Consider the following 15,178-nt stretch of genomic DNA (forward strand, 5'->3'; position numbering starts at 1 on the left):
TGTGTGTAAAAGTAATAGTAATCGTTTGTAATTTCTGCTTTGGGCACACATTTACATGTATTGCGCGTACTTGCAGCTATTTATTTCTCTTCAACTGTAATGCGATTGTTATCACACAGTTGTTACGTTGTTATTGGAATTTTTTATGTAAATTCCCATTTTTTATGTACTTCCCATTTCTAACAATTATTGAAAATTACTAAAACTATATATATTAAGAAAATGAATAAATTTTTAGTAAAATATCATTAAATCAATAAAAAATTGGTATCCTCTGAATTTCAATTTTACTAAGGTATTTTGTGACTATTTAATTATTATGCGCCATACATGAGCATTTAGTACGGAATATTTCGAAAATTTATTTGCTGGGGAGGAGGAGGGGAGATTTTTGTTTTCACGCAATTGTTTCTTCATAAGAAAGAACTATCGTAAAGTTTTGGTAAGGCACTTTCAAAACACATATAGTCATTACTTCTTCTTCTTCGGTTCGGTATCGATCTCAACTTTCTTTGTTTCTTTCTCACTGTCGCTTTTCTCTTTACTAACGTCGTTCTTAGAATCTTCCTTTTCTTCTTCCTCCTCCAAAAGTTTCGACTCCAGTTCGTGCTTCTTCAATTCCTCGTCCAGCAAGGCATCCCAATCGGACATATCTTTACCTTCGCGAACTCTTTCTAATTCTCGCTTGAGCATGTCGAGACATTCCCTTCGTTCCTTCCACTTTTCTGCCATCTCGAGACTCTTCTTTTCATCGTCGATTTGATCCAACATTTCTGCCCTTTCCTTCTCCTCGCATTCTAATACGTATTTCTCGTAACTGTCCACCTAAAGAATCGTACGTTTATAATAATTAATGATTATCTCACGAAATATTAACATTTTGACTGCCAAGCTGATATTGACGTTGAACTTAATAAATCTAATCAATTTATAATAATGTGTCGTTTTTATATTTTGTTCTTTTTATTTATTTATATTGTCGTTAATCTCTTAAAGTAAATAATTAAAAATTCTTAATTAAATAAATAAAAATATATGTAAATAAGTGATAGGATTCTTATGAATTTTGTGTTGAAATGTAAGTGACATGGGATAGTCAAAATGTTAAAAGGTTTTCGTATTAACTGTTTTTAAATTATTAAAAAAAGAGAGAGAATTAGATAAATCTTTGCTCATTTTAATTAATATCCACAATTTTTAAGGATATGTTACATGTATATTTTAACAAAATAAGAAAATGTCAAATATTTCAAAATTATATTTGAAAATAATATAAAAAGTTTGGTAACGAATTCAGAATTTAAATCAAAAAATTTTTTACTAGAAAATAAGCACGCCATTAAAAAATAAGTAAGATTAAAATGAGAAAATTTTTATTTAAACTATAAAATTACGTTGTTAAATATAAACATTGATAAACAACGTAAAATTCTATGATAAATAAACGGCCAAAAACAAACTGAGAACACAAAGATGTTGAAAATAATAAATATATTTAATAAATTAAGCAGTTACATACAAAATTCAAGCGAAACTAGTTTCGATATTAAGATTTTTTCATCAGTTGCAAAACGAATTGATAATGCGCAATTTAAATCATACTACAAAAACATAGTCACAAATATAAGAAGGCGAAGATACGAAATGATCAAGAAATAATCAAATAATAAAATCCACGTTATTTTTAATTGATCATCAAAACAGCATGGTCGCAGAAATGTTAATAAACATAAAAAAAGCAATTTCGTATTTTCGCTTTTTCATATTTGTAAATATTTTATCGTAATATGATTTAAATTGCGTATTGCCAATTCGTTTTGTGACTGATGAAGACGTAGTAATTTCGAAAATAGTTTTGCTTGAATTTTATATGTAATTATTTAATTTATTAAATATATTTATTACTTTCAACACCTTTGTATTATTAGCTCGTTTTCGGCCGCTTTTATCATCGAATTTTATATTGTTTTTCAATAAAGAGCAAGTCATAATTCATAAATATTAATTTTTTTGAACTGTTTCACACATATAACATTTACTTTGATAAGGAAAATATAAATTTTCAATTTCAGTTACTTTTTGCAGAGATTGTATTAGGTGGCACAGTTCATTTTTATTTTAAGACCATCTTAAATAATGTCTTAAAATGCTAATACAATTCTCTGATTCACGACATTTTAAGACTATACTTGAAACGGTCTTAAATATAAGATTCCATTATGAATATATAGTATGTACTTCATATATCGTTAACAATGTGCATTGATTATGCATATGCATCAATTAAGAAGAAAAAACCACAAGTAATCAAAATTATTGAAAGACAATCAAGTTTACCTTATCTTGCAACATTCTTTGAACATCATTTTGCCTTTTCAAATGTTTCGGTAGCCAAAAACAGGCCTGGATCAGCCGCAAAAATATCCAGACTGCTCCGGCGAGTGCCAAATAGGAGCAAGCGGTAAACACCATGTTCGTCATGTCTACGGTTACTTGTTGGTGCTTCATAATGATAATTAATTCAATTTAAATATTCCTGCAATAACCATGAAAAAAATTTTAAAATGATCTTAATCTTATTTAAACTAAAAAATACTTGTAACAATTCGCAGAATACAAACTAATAATAATATTATATCTATGTTATAATTTCCTATCCTACAATGTTCCTAATCCACAATATTCTTCCTATCTCTTGCTTTTTAACTCATTCCTTTTCTCTTCTTTGCGACCTTTTTATCGACAATCGCATTTCCTTTTACGTGTTTCTTATCTCATACGAAGTTCATCAATACTTTTGTCTCAGGCAACAGAAAACGAACTGATAGCGAATTCGATTGGGCACACTGATGGGCATTAAAGCCGTCATACACAAAATAACGTACAGATATGTTTGTACATAAACATAAAAATCGATTAAATCCTGAAACAATCAATCCTACTCAATATTTTATTGTACTATTAGGTCAAATATGTATTTTATAATTCGAAATATTTGCTTTTCACTTTTATACTCAAATTAAATCAGTGTAGAACGGCTTTAATGTGCATCAGTGCGCACTAGTTCTTCCAATCGAAATCGCCATGAATAAAAGGCAAGAAGGCAAGAAGTAAAGCCTATTCTACAATATGCTTTTTGTTTTCTGTTTTCTGCTTTTTTGCTATTTTTTACATTTTGTCTTTTCGCTTCTTATACGGTTTTTTATTTTATATCGCCTGAGATAAAAGTTAACGAACTTCGAAAGAAACAAGAAATACATAGCAAGAAATACAATTGTCGATAAAACGGTTGCAAAGAAAAAAAAAGCAAAAAGTAAAAAACAAGAAACAGGAAACAAAGAGCACATAGAATAGGTTTAAAAGTGGTAAAAAAACAAAAAACAGGAAACAAAGATCATAATATAGAGTAAGCTTAACTGCAATTACGTACGGCATGTGTTACATTACATGTTGTATACAACATATTGTTGAGTGGAAAATTATAAAATAAACGTAATAATATGTTACTGTTCATATTGTGCGGAAATAACGATTTGAACAATACGAAGATAAGCAATTGTATTTAATGAAGAAATGCTTGTGCTATCGTTTGCCAACTGAACTAAAAATATTGAAATTCCCTCTTTTATATTTTAGGTGAGTAATAGATAAAAGTGGTCTATGTGTGAAATTTTATTAATTTCTACATAAAACTTACAATAATATGTTTTTATTGTACGACTTTAGGAGATACTCTCATAAAAGGGAACAAAACCTGCAATTGTCTTTCTTCAATTTTAATATTTGATAAGCTTTGGATATATTAAGTTAAAGTATAAACAAAAATGAAGATTACGATTTTTTTTATAAGTGCTGAATCGCACATTAAAAGAATGAAACTCTCTTAAGAAAAAAAGATCGGTTTTTTTTTCTTTCACAGTGAATATCGTCTAAATCATTAAAAAAAATAAAAAACTATTTCAAATAAAAGTTGAACAGTTGTAAGAGCATTTATAATAATAATAGAAAGATTTTTTAAACAAATTTTTTATTCAAGAAATGAAAGATTAAAAAAATATTTAAAAAATATTATTATAAGGTATTCTTAAAACTATTTAACTTTTATTTAAAACGGTTTTTTGTCTCTTTCACAGTTCAGTCGATATTCACTCGGAAAAAAAAAATCAATTTTTTCAAGGCAGAGATTTTTTTCACCCTCTTAACGTGTGACGCTCAACACTTATTAAAATCGCATCTTTTGTTTTTACTAACATTTTAACGTATCCAAAGCTTAGTAAAATCGAAGATGTACAATTGATTGATTGCGTTCCCTTGTCAAAATCTTTTGTTAAAAAGACTCGTTCTTTATTCACGACTTGTTAACTCGGTGACTTATGCAAAGCGCATCATCGATTTTGCGCGATCAAATAATGCGTGCGATATTCTCTTTTTCTCATGCCTATATCATTCAACTCTAGTGTTGCATAAGTATACCATTCACGAGACAGTGCACTGCGTTGCAGTTGCAGACTCGACTTAGGCGATTATACGTGGTGATAAGTGACCTACTGCGGGTCTCGCCGTGTGCTTTAAACATATCACGGGGAAGACGACGTTGAAATCCGTATCCCGCGACGAAACGCTGGATGTATTTAGGTTGATTCATTTCGATAATGTCGATAAACGGTTTTTCGACGGAAACGAAATATTTTCGATGACGCGTGACAGTTTCGTGAACAGCGTGCTCAGATATGTCACCGTCGCGTCGCGACATCAGTTTGTCTTTGCGACTGTTGTGTATCGATCACGTCCGTTCAGAATGCGAATGTATACAATATATACGGCGTGAAAAAGAAAGCTTGAAATTTCCATTAAGATCCTCATCGCGGAAGTTATTAACATCGAGAGGCCAAAGAAAGAATGATTTATGCATCGTGCCGGTGTTCTTGCTACGTCTTTCACGATAGAAACTGTTTGCACACGATTTACGCAACTTTTGACGGTGAAAATTGTGTGTTTAATATACAATTATTTCCTTTTTATTTTACTCACCGTAATGATAATGAATTCGATGCTTAATAATTACGGACGAATATATCTTGGACGCGTTGTGTACTCGGAAAAAAACATAAAAAGGAGAAAACTTATTAAGAAATTCTAAACGCAAAATATGTAAATGTTTGGAACATAAAATTTGAATATCGTTATTGAAATGTAAAAATTATAATAGACTCTTTGTGAGAAATTTATTTAGTAATAGAGTTGCGTTAAATAATACACGGAAAAATAATATTTAAAATAATATGCGGTGAAATAGATATTTTTCAAGTATTTCTCTAAAAGTGTAAAATATACGAAGTAACAGATATCAATATAAATTAATGCGGTTACTTATTATAAAAGATATAAATTCGTAATTATATTTTAATAAAAATAAAGAATTAGTTATAATAAAAAGAACTGTTGTACGATTCTTTTCAAATTAATTAACAAACGCTATATTATAGGAAGAAAAAGTTTTCATCAAATTGATTTCTTATTCATACATTTTGCTGATTAAATCTTTAAGTATAAAAAATTTTATTTAATTAATTTAGCCACTTGCCTTTTGCCTTACTTGAGGAATGTCGTCGAGAACATAGCCGTGTAGGAACGTGCTCCACCTAAGAGATATGAACTACTGAATGTATCACGTCTGGAAGTAGTAGGAACTACTATGTGTACGACTGACAGGTGGAATGTTACTCCACTACTGACCCCCTATGGAAATGATCGATATATGGATGTAGCCACGTATGATTGAGCTGACACTATACAAATATTTCAGCATATGTACACGCGACATTACGAAAGTAATGTCGTATGCGCATATATGGCAGAGATGAAATTTCGTCGAATTTATCTCTGACTGGAATTTAGCAAGAGTTCGCTGATGAACGGCTATGAGGATGAAAAAAAATTTCTTTCCATCGATCATGCATCGATAGCTTCCTTGTTACATTGTAATTCAAAATTCATTCACGTGAGGAACTCTTCTTTATGCAAACAGATGAAAATTGAATTGTGCCACTTTTCAGCGAGTGATCGATTAATATCGGAAAGAATACTCGTGGAACGATAGACATTTGTAATAAACGACGTTCTAAAATATTCAAGCTACGTCGCCAATGACGTCTATCCGTATAAAGTCGCGTGTAGATTTTCTAAGGATTGGATCAGGTGCCTCCATCTCGCGATACGGCACAAAGCACATGTGATAGACAAGTGTGTGTCAAGAATACATAATTTTTTTTTATTATTTTACAGATAACTGAATGATAAAACATTCCACGTCCCAACTAAGGCTAAGTCATCTACGCGCGGAATCGCGTCGCTCGCTTTATGATTCGTTAAGTCGAGCTCGATGGTGTTCCATTACATGTACGGAGGTCGACTCGTCGTATACCGTCCGATCTCGCCGGGACTCTAACTTACATAACATGATTGGCGATAGACAGTTTTACTTCCTACGAAAATAATACACGCTCGCCTCTCTAAAATTCGATGCGGCACGTATACAGGAAGAAGAACTTGAGTGATCTGGAATGTGCGATACATCACAGCGCGCAATTATTGAAGAATACGGAGGAAGAGAAGAGGGAGAGGAGAAGAAAGAGGACAAGTATGGGAAGAACAAGGCCCGTTTTTGTCATTGTGTGCTCGTTGCCTCGCTTAGAATTCCAAACCGAGACATTTTGATATTAAACTTCCGTCGCGAGAGGGAGACAAAAAACAGCAGCTTACGTCGTCGACCTCACGTAGAACAAGAGATAAGGGGTGGCGGAATTTCGCGCATTGGGTGCCAATTTATCTTCGAGTTCTCGCAGTGGGATTACGTGTACCGCCTCATCGTCGCACTCCAACCATGTGACGCCCTGTTTATTTCGCTTAATGCCGCAACAGTCCATGCTACGACAGCCGATCCTATTCACCAACTGTTCCTTGTTCTCGTTCGTGCTGGGCTTGCTTCTGTACAAGTACTTGAGTATCCCCGATGGTTTATCTGAAGAGGAAGAAGACGATGACGAGTTAGCGCTCACGGTGCCAGCCTGGCTCAAATTCTGCCGCTTATTGTCGCGATCGCATTGGGAATACTCCGCGTATGCAGGTTCGTCGGGTAAACGTGTATAAGCGACGTAATGACCGGCGGTCATCGTTGCACCTTGGTGCATTATAACCGAATATAATTTGTACACGTGTCGCGTCTCTGTGCTACCAGCTGTCGTCCCACGAGTCTCATCATTACTGCACTCCTCGCAGAAGCATTGCAAGGTAAGTGGCGTTGGCATGTGATTATTGATTTTCTCCATCGAACTGAAAACGTAAATTCGACTGCAATCGCGATGTAGAATATTGCAAGAGTTTTTCAATATAATAAATCTAAGAACTCAAAAGCAAAATTACATATGTAATAAACTCCTTAAAGAAAATTAATTAGCAAATTATTTGTAATTTTAATACAACTGCTACTTTTATAATTGTTATGAACGTTAAAATATGCAAATATTTTGCGATATCTTTTATAAACTTTGAGCTATACTTTTCAGTTATTTATTGCTTCCAATTGTGCTGAAAGATCATACAAGACTTACCCAGCAGCAGTAGAAAACCTCTTCAACTGCAAGATAAGGAGTCTTGGTAAGGAAGGAAAACATACGGCTCTACGAGCCTCATTATACCGTAGGCACCGTGCACACCAGTACTTATCCCTACCCCAAAGCAATTCACTAGTCACTACAGCGCGTTTGTATACCTCACTGCTATCCACCAATTCACCGTCATTATCTATAACGAAAAGTCACGTTATTATGAATCGCAGATTAATTATGGAATGTATAAAATATTTAAGCTAGGATGTTCCATCTTTCGAAAAAAAAACTTCAAAAAAAAAAAACTCGCTCTCTTATTCTTTTATTCTCTCACTCTTTTGTTTATTCATTAGATAAATTATTACCAAGTTTCTCTAAAGATGAAACAGCTGGTCTTAAAGCTTTAAATCTTAAGGTTTCGCATAATCGAAAGAATAAAGAATAGAGAATAGAATAGAGAATAAAGAACAGGAGGTCGATTATGTTTTGAAACGAGGTAAAAGTGAATTTATTAGAATATTTGTAATTTCATTAGTCAACAGACTTAGTAAATCTTATTTTTGATTTTGCTCTGAGATATATAATCGACCCCCTATTCTCTGTTCCCCATTTTCTATTTCTTTGATTATACAAAGTTTTTTACACAAACTTAGAAAAACATGTCGCACGAGGTTAAACGATATTATTAATAACAGCACATCCTTTTGATCTCACATGTACTGCAAATAGAAATTAATTAATTAAGTGCACACCTTTCTCATTCGAACGATCAATGTCAATGGGAACGCATATATCGCAAAATGTCTCCTTTCTTTCCGTCACGTGTTCACATTCGAGACATGTTGTGCGCAATAGGCTGACACCTTCAAAATCCTCTGAGATAAAACATTTCTTGCTTTCCGGCTTACGCATTCCAATTTCGCCGTTACTTTCGACAAACTCTGCGTGACCGTTCTCATACAGTCTCGCGGATCCTATGACGCCGTTTGTATTTGGCTGCGCAAGAGATACCGAACTCCCTCTGCTGGTAATCTTCTTCTTCTTTCTGGACTTACGAATGCTCCTCTTTCCGGAACTGCTGCTCTCTGACTGTGTGTCTGTTGACGAGTGATTTGCAGTAAATTCAGGAAAACCACCATTGCTTTGACCGAATTGGCTCTCCCTATATCTGACCAATAACTGAAAAGTCTCCCTAATGTTATCAAGCAAACAGACTAGTAGCTCATGAGCATCCTGCTGCTGATTTCCTTCGAATATTGGATTTACTTCTCTATAATAAAATCAGTGCAAAAGCAATGTAAACACGAAACACAACATTTTTACAACATTTTGACATCATAATATATACCTAAGAGCTTGTAAAAAGGCATCCGGTTGATACGGTTCGCTATTTTCTCTTACTTCTGATGCTCGTAGTGCCATAAAGAGCTCGTGTAATCTTTCAGTGGCTATTTGAATACGTGGTTTATTGGTTTCAGATGTTGACCCAGCTAATGCCAATAGATCTTTACTGCTCCAACTACGACTACTGCTCGATGTTAGCGATACACCGGTTCTACCTAATGAAGAAGATTTGGCCTACAAAAAAATATTAATAATTTAAACCTTGGATTGATACGTATGCATAAACAAAACAATTTCGTTTTAGAACAAATTAATCTATATAAAGACTATGCGTTTCGCGGGTTTTCTTCATGTCCAGATCCATTCTTGGTATACCAACGTTTTGTGAACCTTGCAATCCACTTCATTAGGGCGAGGAGCAGCCTGATACTGAGCCGTTCCTCCGGGCCATTCCCTTTTTATTACGCTACTTTGATGAAACGTTAGCATTTTAAGAATGGCATTCTAGACACAGAGAAAATCTACAAAACGCATAGTCTTTATATAGAAAGCACCCGTGAAAGCCTCAAGAATATTAATAAATTAATCTGTTTATTTAGTACTTACTTTTGTCTGAAGTTGCTTGTCATTTAGGTTAGACAAGTCAGTGGCTAGATGATGTAAATTGTGCAGAAAGGAAGGCGCAAATCGTAAGGTATATAATACACTATTGAGGAAGCAGGTATTTCCTAAATTGCATAAGGTGGCTATCTTCAATCCTTCCGAATTGGTACCAGACATGTCGTAACTTCCATCTTGATGATTGCTCAGCTGATTTCGATAGCCATTCAACATTTTGCTTGTACCTTTACAGAATCAAGGTATAATCAAAAATATAGATTTTAAGGAAATTATATGTCATCCAATAAAAATACCAACTTACAATAACATAATATCAATATTACAATTTTACTCAGCAATAAATGTAACATATGTTGTACGTGATAGTTACATTGTTGAGTATGAAATTATAATATTAACGTTATGCTATTGTTGCTTTATATTTATTAGGCAATTACCAATGCGATAACCTAGTAAACACCAACTAATGCTAATATAATGCCAACGTTATGATTTCACACTCAATAATACAAATAGAATAACATATGTTGTATATACATTACATGTTGTATTTAACAATTATATTCTAAACAGTAACCAAGAAACATAGAAGTGTTAAAATATAGGAACGTTTTTAGAACATTTGTGTTGTATAGATTGTTGAATGAAATTATAATATTGATATTATGTGTTACTGTTATTTTGTGAGCAATTATAAATAAAGTATCATTAATAAATAAAAATAAATGAGAAGCATACGTACTAAATGAAAAATCTGTTCTATCCAGAAGGCCCCCTCTTGTGGATGTAGGAGGGGGCTGCGGGACGACGATGGGAATTGCACGTCCGCGGCCCGACAGGGACAAGCAGAACTTCTTTCTAGGAGGAACCGAGCGTTTATCTGCGTCTTCCTCCGTTTCTAATACTGTCATCTTCTGTTAACCTAAAACAGTGTTACCATATCCTATACTTCCCGTTTCATTAAACAGACGGACGGAAAACGCGTTACACGTGCACAAACTTTTCCTCCCCGTCTGTCCAGCCTCGCATACGCTCGTTGAGAATTCTCGATTTTACGTGAACTTGGAGTCGATCGCGTCTCACGCGGACACCGAGTTGCGTCGCGTCGCGAGGCGAAATGTCAAAGTGCGTTTTACTCACGTGTGATCGAGTGGAGAAGTCATGGAACGCGAACGGGCTAGTTTGTTACAATGTTGCTAATGCGAGCCGGTTCCTACGCTAAGAGAATCACGGAAACGACTGCCCGGAAACTCGTCGCAATAAGCTACATGATCCCGGAAAGTCCAAATTCCAAACCAGCGTCCCGAATTGGCGAATCCGCCTCGGGCTCACGCTGCTCGTTGACTCATCCCCGTCAACTCTACGAGACGGAGACGGGGACAACTTCACGCGACGCAACAACTAGACTAGATCAGGGCCGTGAGCCATGAGGGAGCTGTCGGGGAGAGGGGAAATATTTGCACGTCGCGATCGAGAACATAGAAACGTGCGTCCATCAGCGCTCCAACAGGCTCTTACGGAGCCAATTAGGTTCGCTAGAGCATCGATGAGATGCTGTGATTCGTTCTTGACGTGACGTTTCTATAGCGTTCTATCCATCTCACTCGCATCTTTTTCGTTGGGGTTGCTGAGTACAATTGAGGAATGTGCTCAGCAACCCCTTGAATTTTTGGAACGCACGATAATGTTCAGAATGTTCGGATGCGTCTAAATTGGAAGCCATTTTTAATGAAATTTTTGCTGGAATTAAAAATTCAAATTCGCAAAATTCCTAAATAAATTAAGCGACGCGGATCGTCGTGATTCTGCGACTAAAACTAAAAGACATTCCGAAATTCTACGTATATCTATTTCAAATATATTTTGCAATATGATTCAGATGTGCGTTCTATTATTATTTCATATGACTAATAATGCAGCTTACTTATATGACTGCTTTAATTCTTTTTTGGAGAAACAGTCAACACAATTAAACGTCGTTCTATCCTTTTGATATTCATCTTTTGATAACAAAGATAGTTGATAACGACACTAGTGTCGATTGTAAGTGTTTGGAGAGATGCTATTTGCATTATTTTATCTTCATTGTTTATTAGACGTAAAACGGATGAAAGATAAAATGACGAACAATTAGCACTAATAACGTCTTTTCTCTCCGAATGCACCCTGTATGTCTTAAGTCCTGTTTCTACGGTGCTAGAACATATAATACTGGACGGAGCATGCGATGAAATCTCTTTGATTTTTTATCTTAACGGATCTAGGAAGAGTAAGGTAAATGTTTGGGCACGGAACTTTCTTTCTACTATTGATCGAATTATATGTTTCAGAAGAAGAAGAACAATAGTATATTCTTTAAAATCAGGAGCTATCACAGAAATATTAACTAATAAAGCGGGGAGCACAATCTTGGTAGAGATTACTTACGTAACGCATATCACGTATATATAATACGTCAGAAAAGATACCAATCCAAAGTTTTTCATTTCCTTCCTTTTCATGAAATAAAGAACTCTGATTAGTTGGATTTCTTATGTCTTATGTATGTGCATTGTGTAAAAATCTGTGCTTTCCGCTTATGGGTATATTCACATAACATGCATAGCCGCATAAACGTATGTATAAAGAAAATTATCCAATCGCATTTCTCCTATTATAGACGCACGTAAAATGTGATTAGATAATTTTCGTTATGCATACCTTTATGCGGCAATGCAAGTTTGTGTGAATATACCCTAAGGGCCATTCCACACAAACTTGCATAATCGCATAAACTATATGCATAAAAAAAATCATCCAATTTATTTTACGTTATTTATTAAACGTATTTTACATTTGCTTTTATAACAGAAATATAATTGGATAGTTTTCTTTATGCATATGGTTATGCGGCTAAGCAAGTTTGTGTGATAGCTTACGTTGCATGTGAAAGCAGCCTAATTAGCTGAGTCACACTGGATCCAACGCGCGTTGTACGACGTTCTGCAACCAATCAGAAAGCAGAATTTAATTTTCACCGAGGATTTAAACCAGGGTATCAATCAATAAAACTTTATCCCTAAGATAAAAAATGAAAAGTGAAAAATTTCTCCATTCAAGTTAAAATCTTCACTTTTTACTTTCCATCCTAAGAATAAAGTTTCATGATTAATACTTAAATTAGAATGTAAAAATCAACCAACTACAGTCGAACGACAAAGGAATGCTCGATTATAATTGATTGGTTCTTACATTCTGATCCGGATTAATTCTCCGATGGAAACTAGGTCATTGTGCGCAGCCCCTAAATTGCAGCTCTATAGAGATGCTTCATAAACTTCATAGTTTATGACAAACGAACATTTTGGCACGTTCAGCAACTAGCTGATGATAGATAACTACGATTAAAGTTTAAAAAACGTAAAAATTTAGTTGTGTCTAATTATAAGAATATATCCACACAACTTACATAGCCGCATAAACATATGCATATAGAAAATTACTCAATCGCAGTTTTTTTAAGTTACACATAAAATGTAATTGGATAATTTTCTTTATGCATACATTTATACAGCTATGCAAAGTGTGGAGTATACCTTTAATATTACGACAGCAAGTCCATGCATCATGCATTTAAGTAAAAGTATAATGTAGTTTCACAATACATTTAAATAGAATGGATGAAAAATGACCAATTATAAACCGGCAAGAAAGCCAGGGGGCTTATTACGGTTCTTAAAACAAGGTGGAAATTACAAAAATGATCGAATTTATTAGAATATTTCTAACTTCAACACCTAGTGAGTTTGCTCATTTTTCACTTCGTCTAAGGTTGGAATCAGACTACGCATTAAAGAATGAGATTGAAAATTGGAAGATTGAAGTTTGACCAATCAGAACAAAAGAAGCTAAAATTTCTTTGTCTTTATTAGTGAAATTTCAATCTTGAATTTTTAATCTCAATCTTTAATGCATAGTCTGATTTCGGCCTAAAGAACTGTAATAAGCCCCCAGACTCTGATTAGAGGGTCTCTACATTTATGAAGTGAGTCCCAAAATTGAACTTCAAACACATTAATACCCATTTTTACAAATGTAGATTAACTTTAAGAGCTACCTCAGACAAAATTTCTGTAACAGTAATCTTAAGACGTGAACTTAAGCCGATGAGCAATCAAAATGCTTTAGATCTACGTATTCTAACGAAAATAGAAATAGCAGTAAACTTATCCGTAAGGCAAATTTTAACCGGTTAAAATTCGCCTTATTGCAAGGTTATGGATAAGTTATTATTTCCATTTCCGTTAGATTACGTAGACCTAAAGCAACATCCTGGTTGGCTCATCATCTTAAATTTACGTCTTACGGTCACTGCGGAATTTCGTGTGCGGCAGCTTTTATCTCGATTCAACTTACTCTTTGTCTTTTTCTAGTTAAGATTTAAAAAAAACAAAGAATAAGTTGAATCGAGATTAATCGACGTTGGTGGAAATGGGCATAAATGTATTTTTTGAAGTTAAATTTTATTTAAAACCTGATTCACAGACAATCTGACCTAGAAGTTTTAAAAAAATTAAAATTTTGCGGAATATACCTATATAAAACATTTTCATATAACGGCGTATACAAATAAAATTTTTAACCGATATTTGAATGTTTCTTTTATATAGCTTAAATATTTGAAATATTTTGGAATATTTTTGGAATACTTTTTTGGGATTTTAAAAACATTTTATGAATATTTCAAGAATATTTAGCGTTTGCTGGATAACCACCACTTATTTTTAGCATCAAAACAGGTCATTTGATGAAAATCGATGCTTGGGATTTGTTAGTTTTGAGCTCATTAAAAATGAGCGTCAAGCGTTAGCCTAAAATTATATCTCCTTGAAACAAGATAAAAATGACCAAAGTGACCAAATTTACTAAAACAATTTACTATATTACAAAACGTTTCAATATAATATAGCAGACGTATAGAATATATTTTGAGTATAATTTTTCTCGGAGAACGTTTTAATATGTAGCCTAAATGTTAAACAATAACAGCGTTCGATAAGATGTTCATTTTGCAACTATATATTTGAAGTTTTCTTAGCTAATTCAAGACAAGACTACCTTTAGATCTAAAAGTATAAGGTGCGTTCGGCATTGCAAATTGGAGGCATCCATTTGCTCTTTTATCTCAAAAATCATTCTCGCATTTTTTTGTCTACGCTACATGTCTCATCTGCGTTCGATATTAACATTTATAGAGCTGCTCGATCCATTCCGGATTTGAAGCTCGCAAAGCTAACGATTTTAGTGCCTAAATTAAATTCATAACCTGTATATTTATGATAATGGGTACATTCCGATATTCACTGCTAGTACTAAAAATCTATAGCACACTTAACGTATACTATATAGTTTCAGCAGTGAATATCAGAACGCATCCAATGTATCCAACTGATTCGTTAGCACATATATTCATCTCTTTTGATACTTCTATTTTACAGTGTATTTGAACTGTTATAATATCTGAGTTTACACAAAAGCTGAAACAAATACTATCAAACAGAAATTGATGGAGTACATTATGTATGTACAATATATATATATATATATATATATATATATATATATAT

At 33.8% G+C, this 15,178-nt stretch overlaps 2 protein-coding genes across 3 annotated transcripts; both read right to left on the reverse strand.

Annotated features, from left to right (window-relative positions):
• Positions 1 to 278: 278 nt before the first annotated feature.
• Positions 279 to 5,904, reverse strand: LOC108754082 (histone-lysine N-methyltransferase, H3 lysine-79 specific). 2 transcript variants are annotated; one of them, XM_018496132.1, is made up of 3 exons: positions 5,585 to 5,904; positions 2,338 to 2,502; positions 279 to 825 (listed from the first exon to the last, which is right to left on the reverse strand). In XM_018496132.1, the coding sequence occupies exons 2-3, from the start codon at positions 2,479 to 2,481 to the stop codon at positions 472 to 474; spliced, it is 498 nt and encodes a 165-aa protein (XP_018351634.1). In that variant the 5' UTR covers positions 2,482 to 2,502; positions 5,585 to 5,904; the 3' UTR covers positions 279 to 471. The 2 variants fall into 2 exon arrangements, with proteins under 2 accessions (XP_018351634.1, XP_018351633.1); XM_018496131.1 differs by having other exon boundaries at positions 2,338 to 2,536.
• Positions 5,905 to 6,153: 249 nt separating this feature from the next.
• LOC108754081 (ubiquitin carboxyl-terminal hydrolase 1) lies at positions 6,154 to 10,958 on the reverse strand. Its single transcript, XM_018496130.1, has 7 exons — positions 10,713 to 10,958; positions 10,315 to 10,494; positions 9,558 to 9,796; positions 8,956 to 9,185; positions 8,360 to 8,877; positions 7,611 to 7,803; positions 6,154 to 7,332 (listed from the first exon to the last, which is right to left on the reverse strand). The coding sequence occupies exons 2-7, from the start codon at positions 10,481 to 10,483 to the stop codon at positions 6,759 to 6,761; spliced, it is 1,923 nt and encodes a 640-aa protein (XP_018351632.1). The 5' UTR covers positions 10,484 to 10,494; positions 10,713 to 10,958; the 3' UTR covers positions 6,154 to 6,758.
• Positions 10,959 to 15,178: the final 4,220 nt, after the last annotated feature.

This window comes from Trachymyrmex septentrionalis, unplaced genomic scaffold, assembly GCF_001594115.1.
Source record: "Trachymyrmex septentrionalis isolate Tsep2-gDNA-1 unplaced genomic scaffold, Tsep1.0 scaffold75, whole genome shotgun sequence".
In the NCBI taxonomy this organism is placed as follows: domain Eukaryota; kingdom Metazoa; phylum Arthropoda; class Insecta; order Hymenoptera; family Formicidae; genus Trachymyrmex; species Trachymyrmex septentrionalis.

Coding starts and splice junctions, on each gene's coding strand:
- LOC108754082 (XM_018496131.1), bottom strand. CDS start 2,508: ATGAAGCACCAACAAGTAACCGTAGACATGACGAACATGGTGTTTACC. Junction 826..2,337: donor AAAGAATGTTGCAAGATAAG/GTAAACTTGATT, acceptor ACGATTCTTTAG/GTGGACAGTTACGAGAAATA.
- LOC108754081 (XM_018496130.1), bottom strand. CDS start 10,483: ATGACAGTATTAGAAACGGAGGAAGACGCAGATAAACGCTCGGTTCCT. Junction 8,878..8,955: donor GCCTTTTTACAAGCTCTTAG/GTATATATTATG, acceptor ATTTTATTATAG/AGAAGTAAATCCAATATTCG. Junction 7,804..8,359: donor TGATCGTTCGAATGAGAAAG/GTGTGCACTTAA, acceptor TTTTCGTTATAG/ATAATGACGGTGAATTGGTG.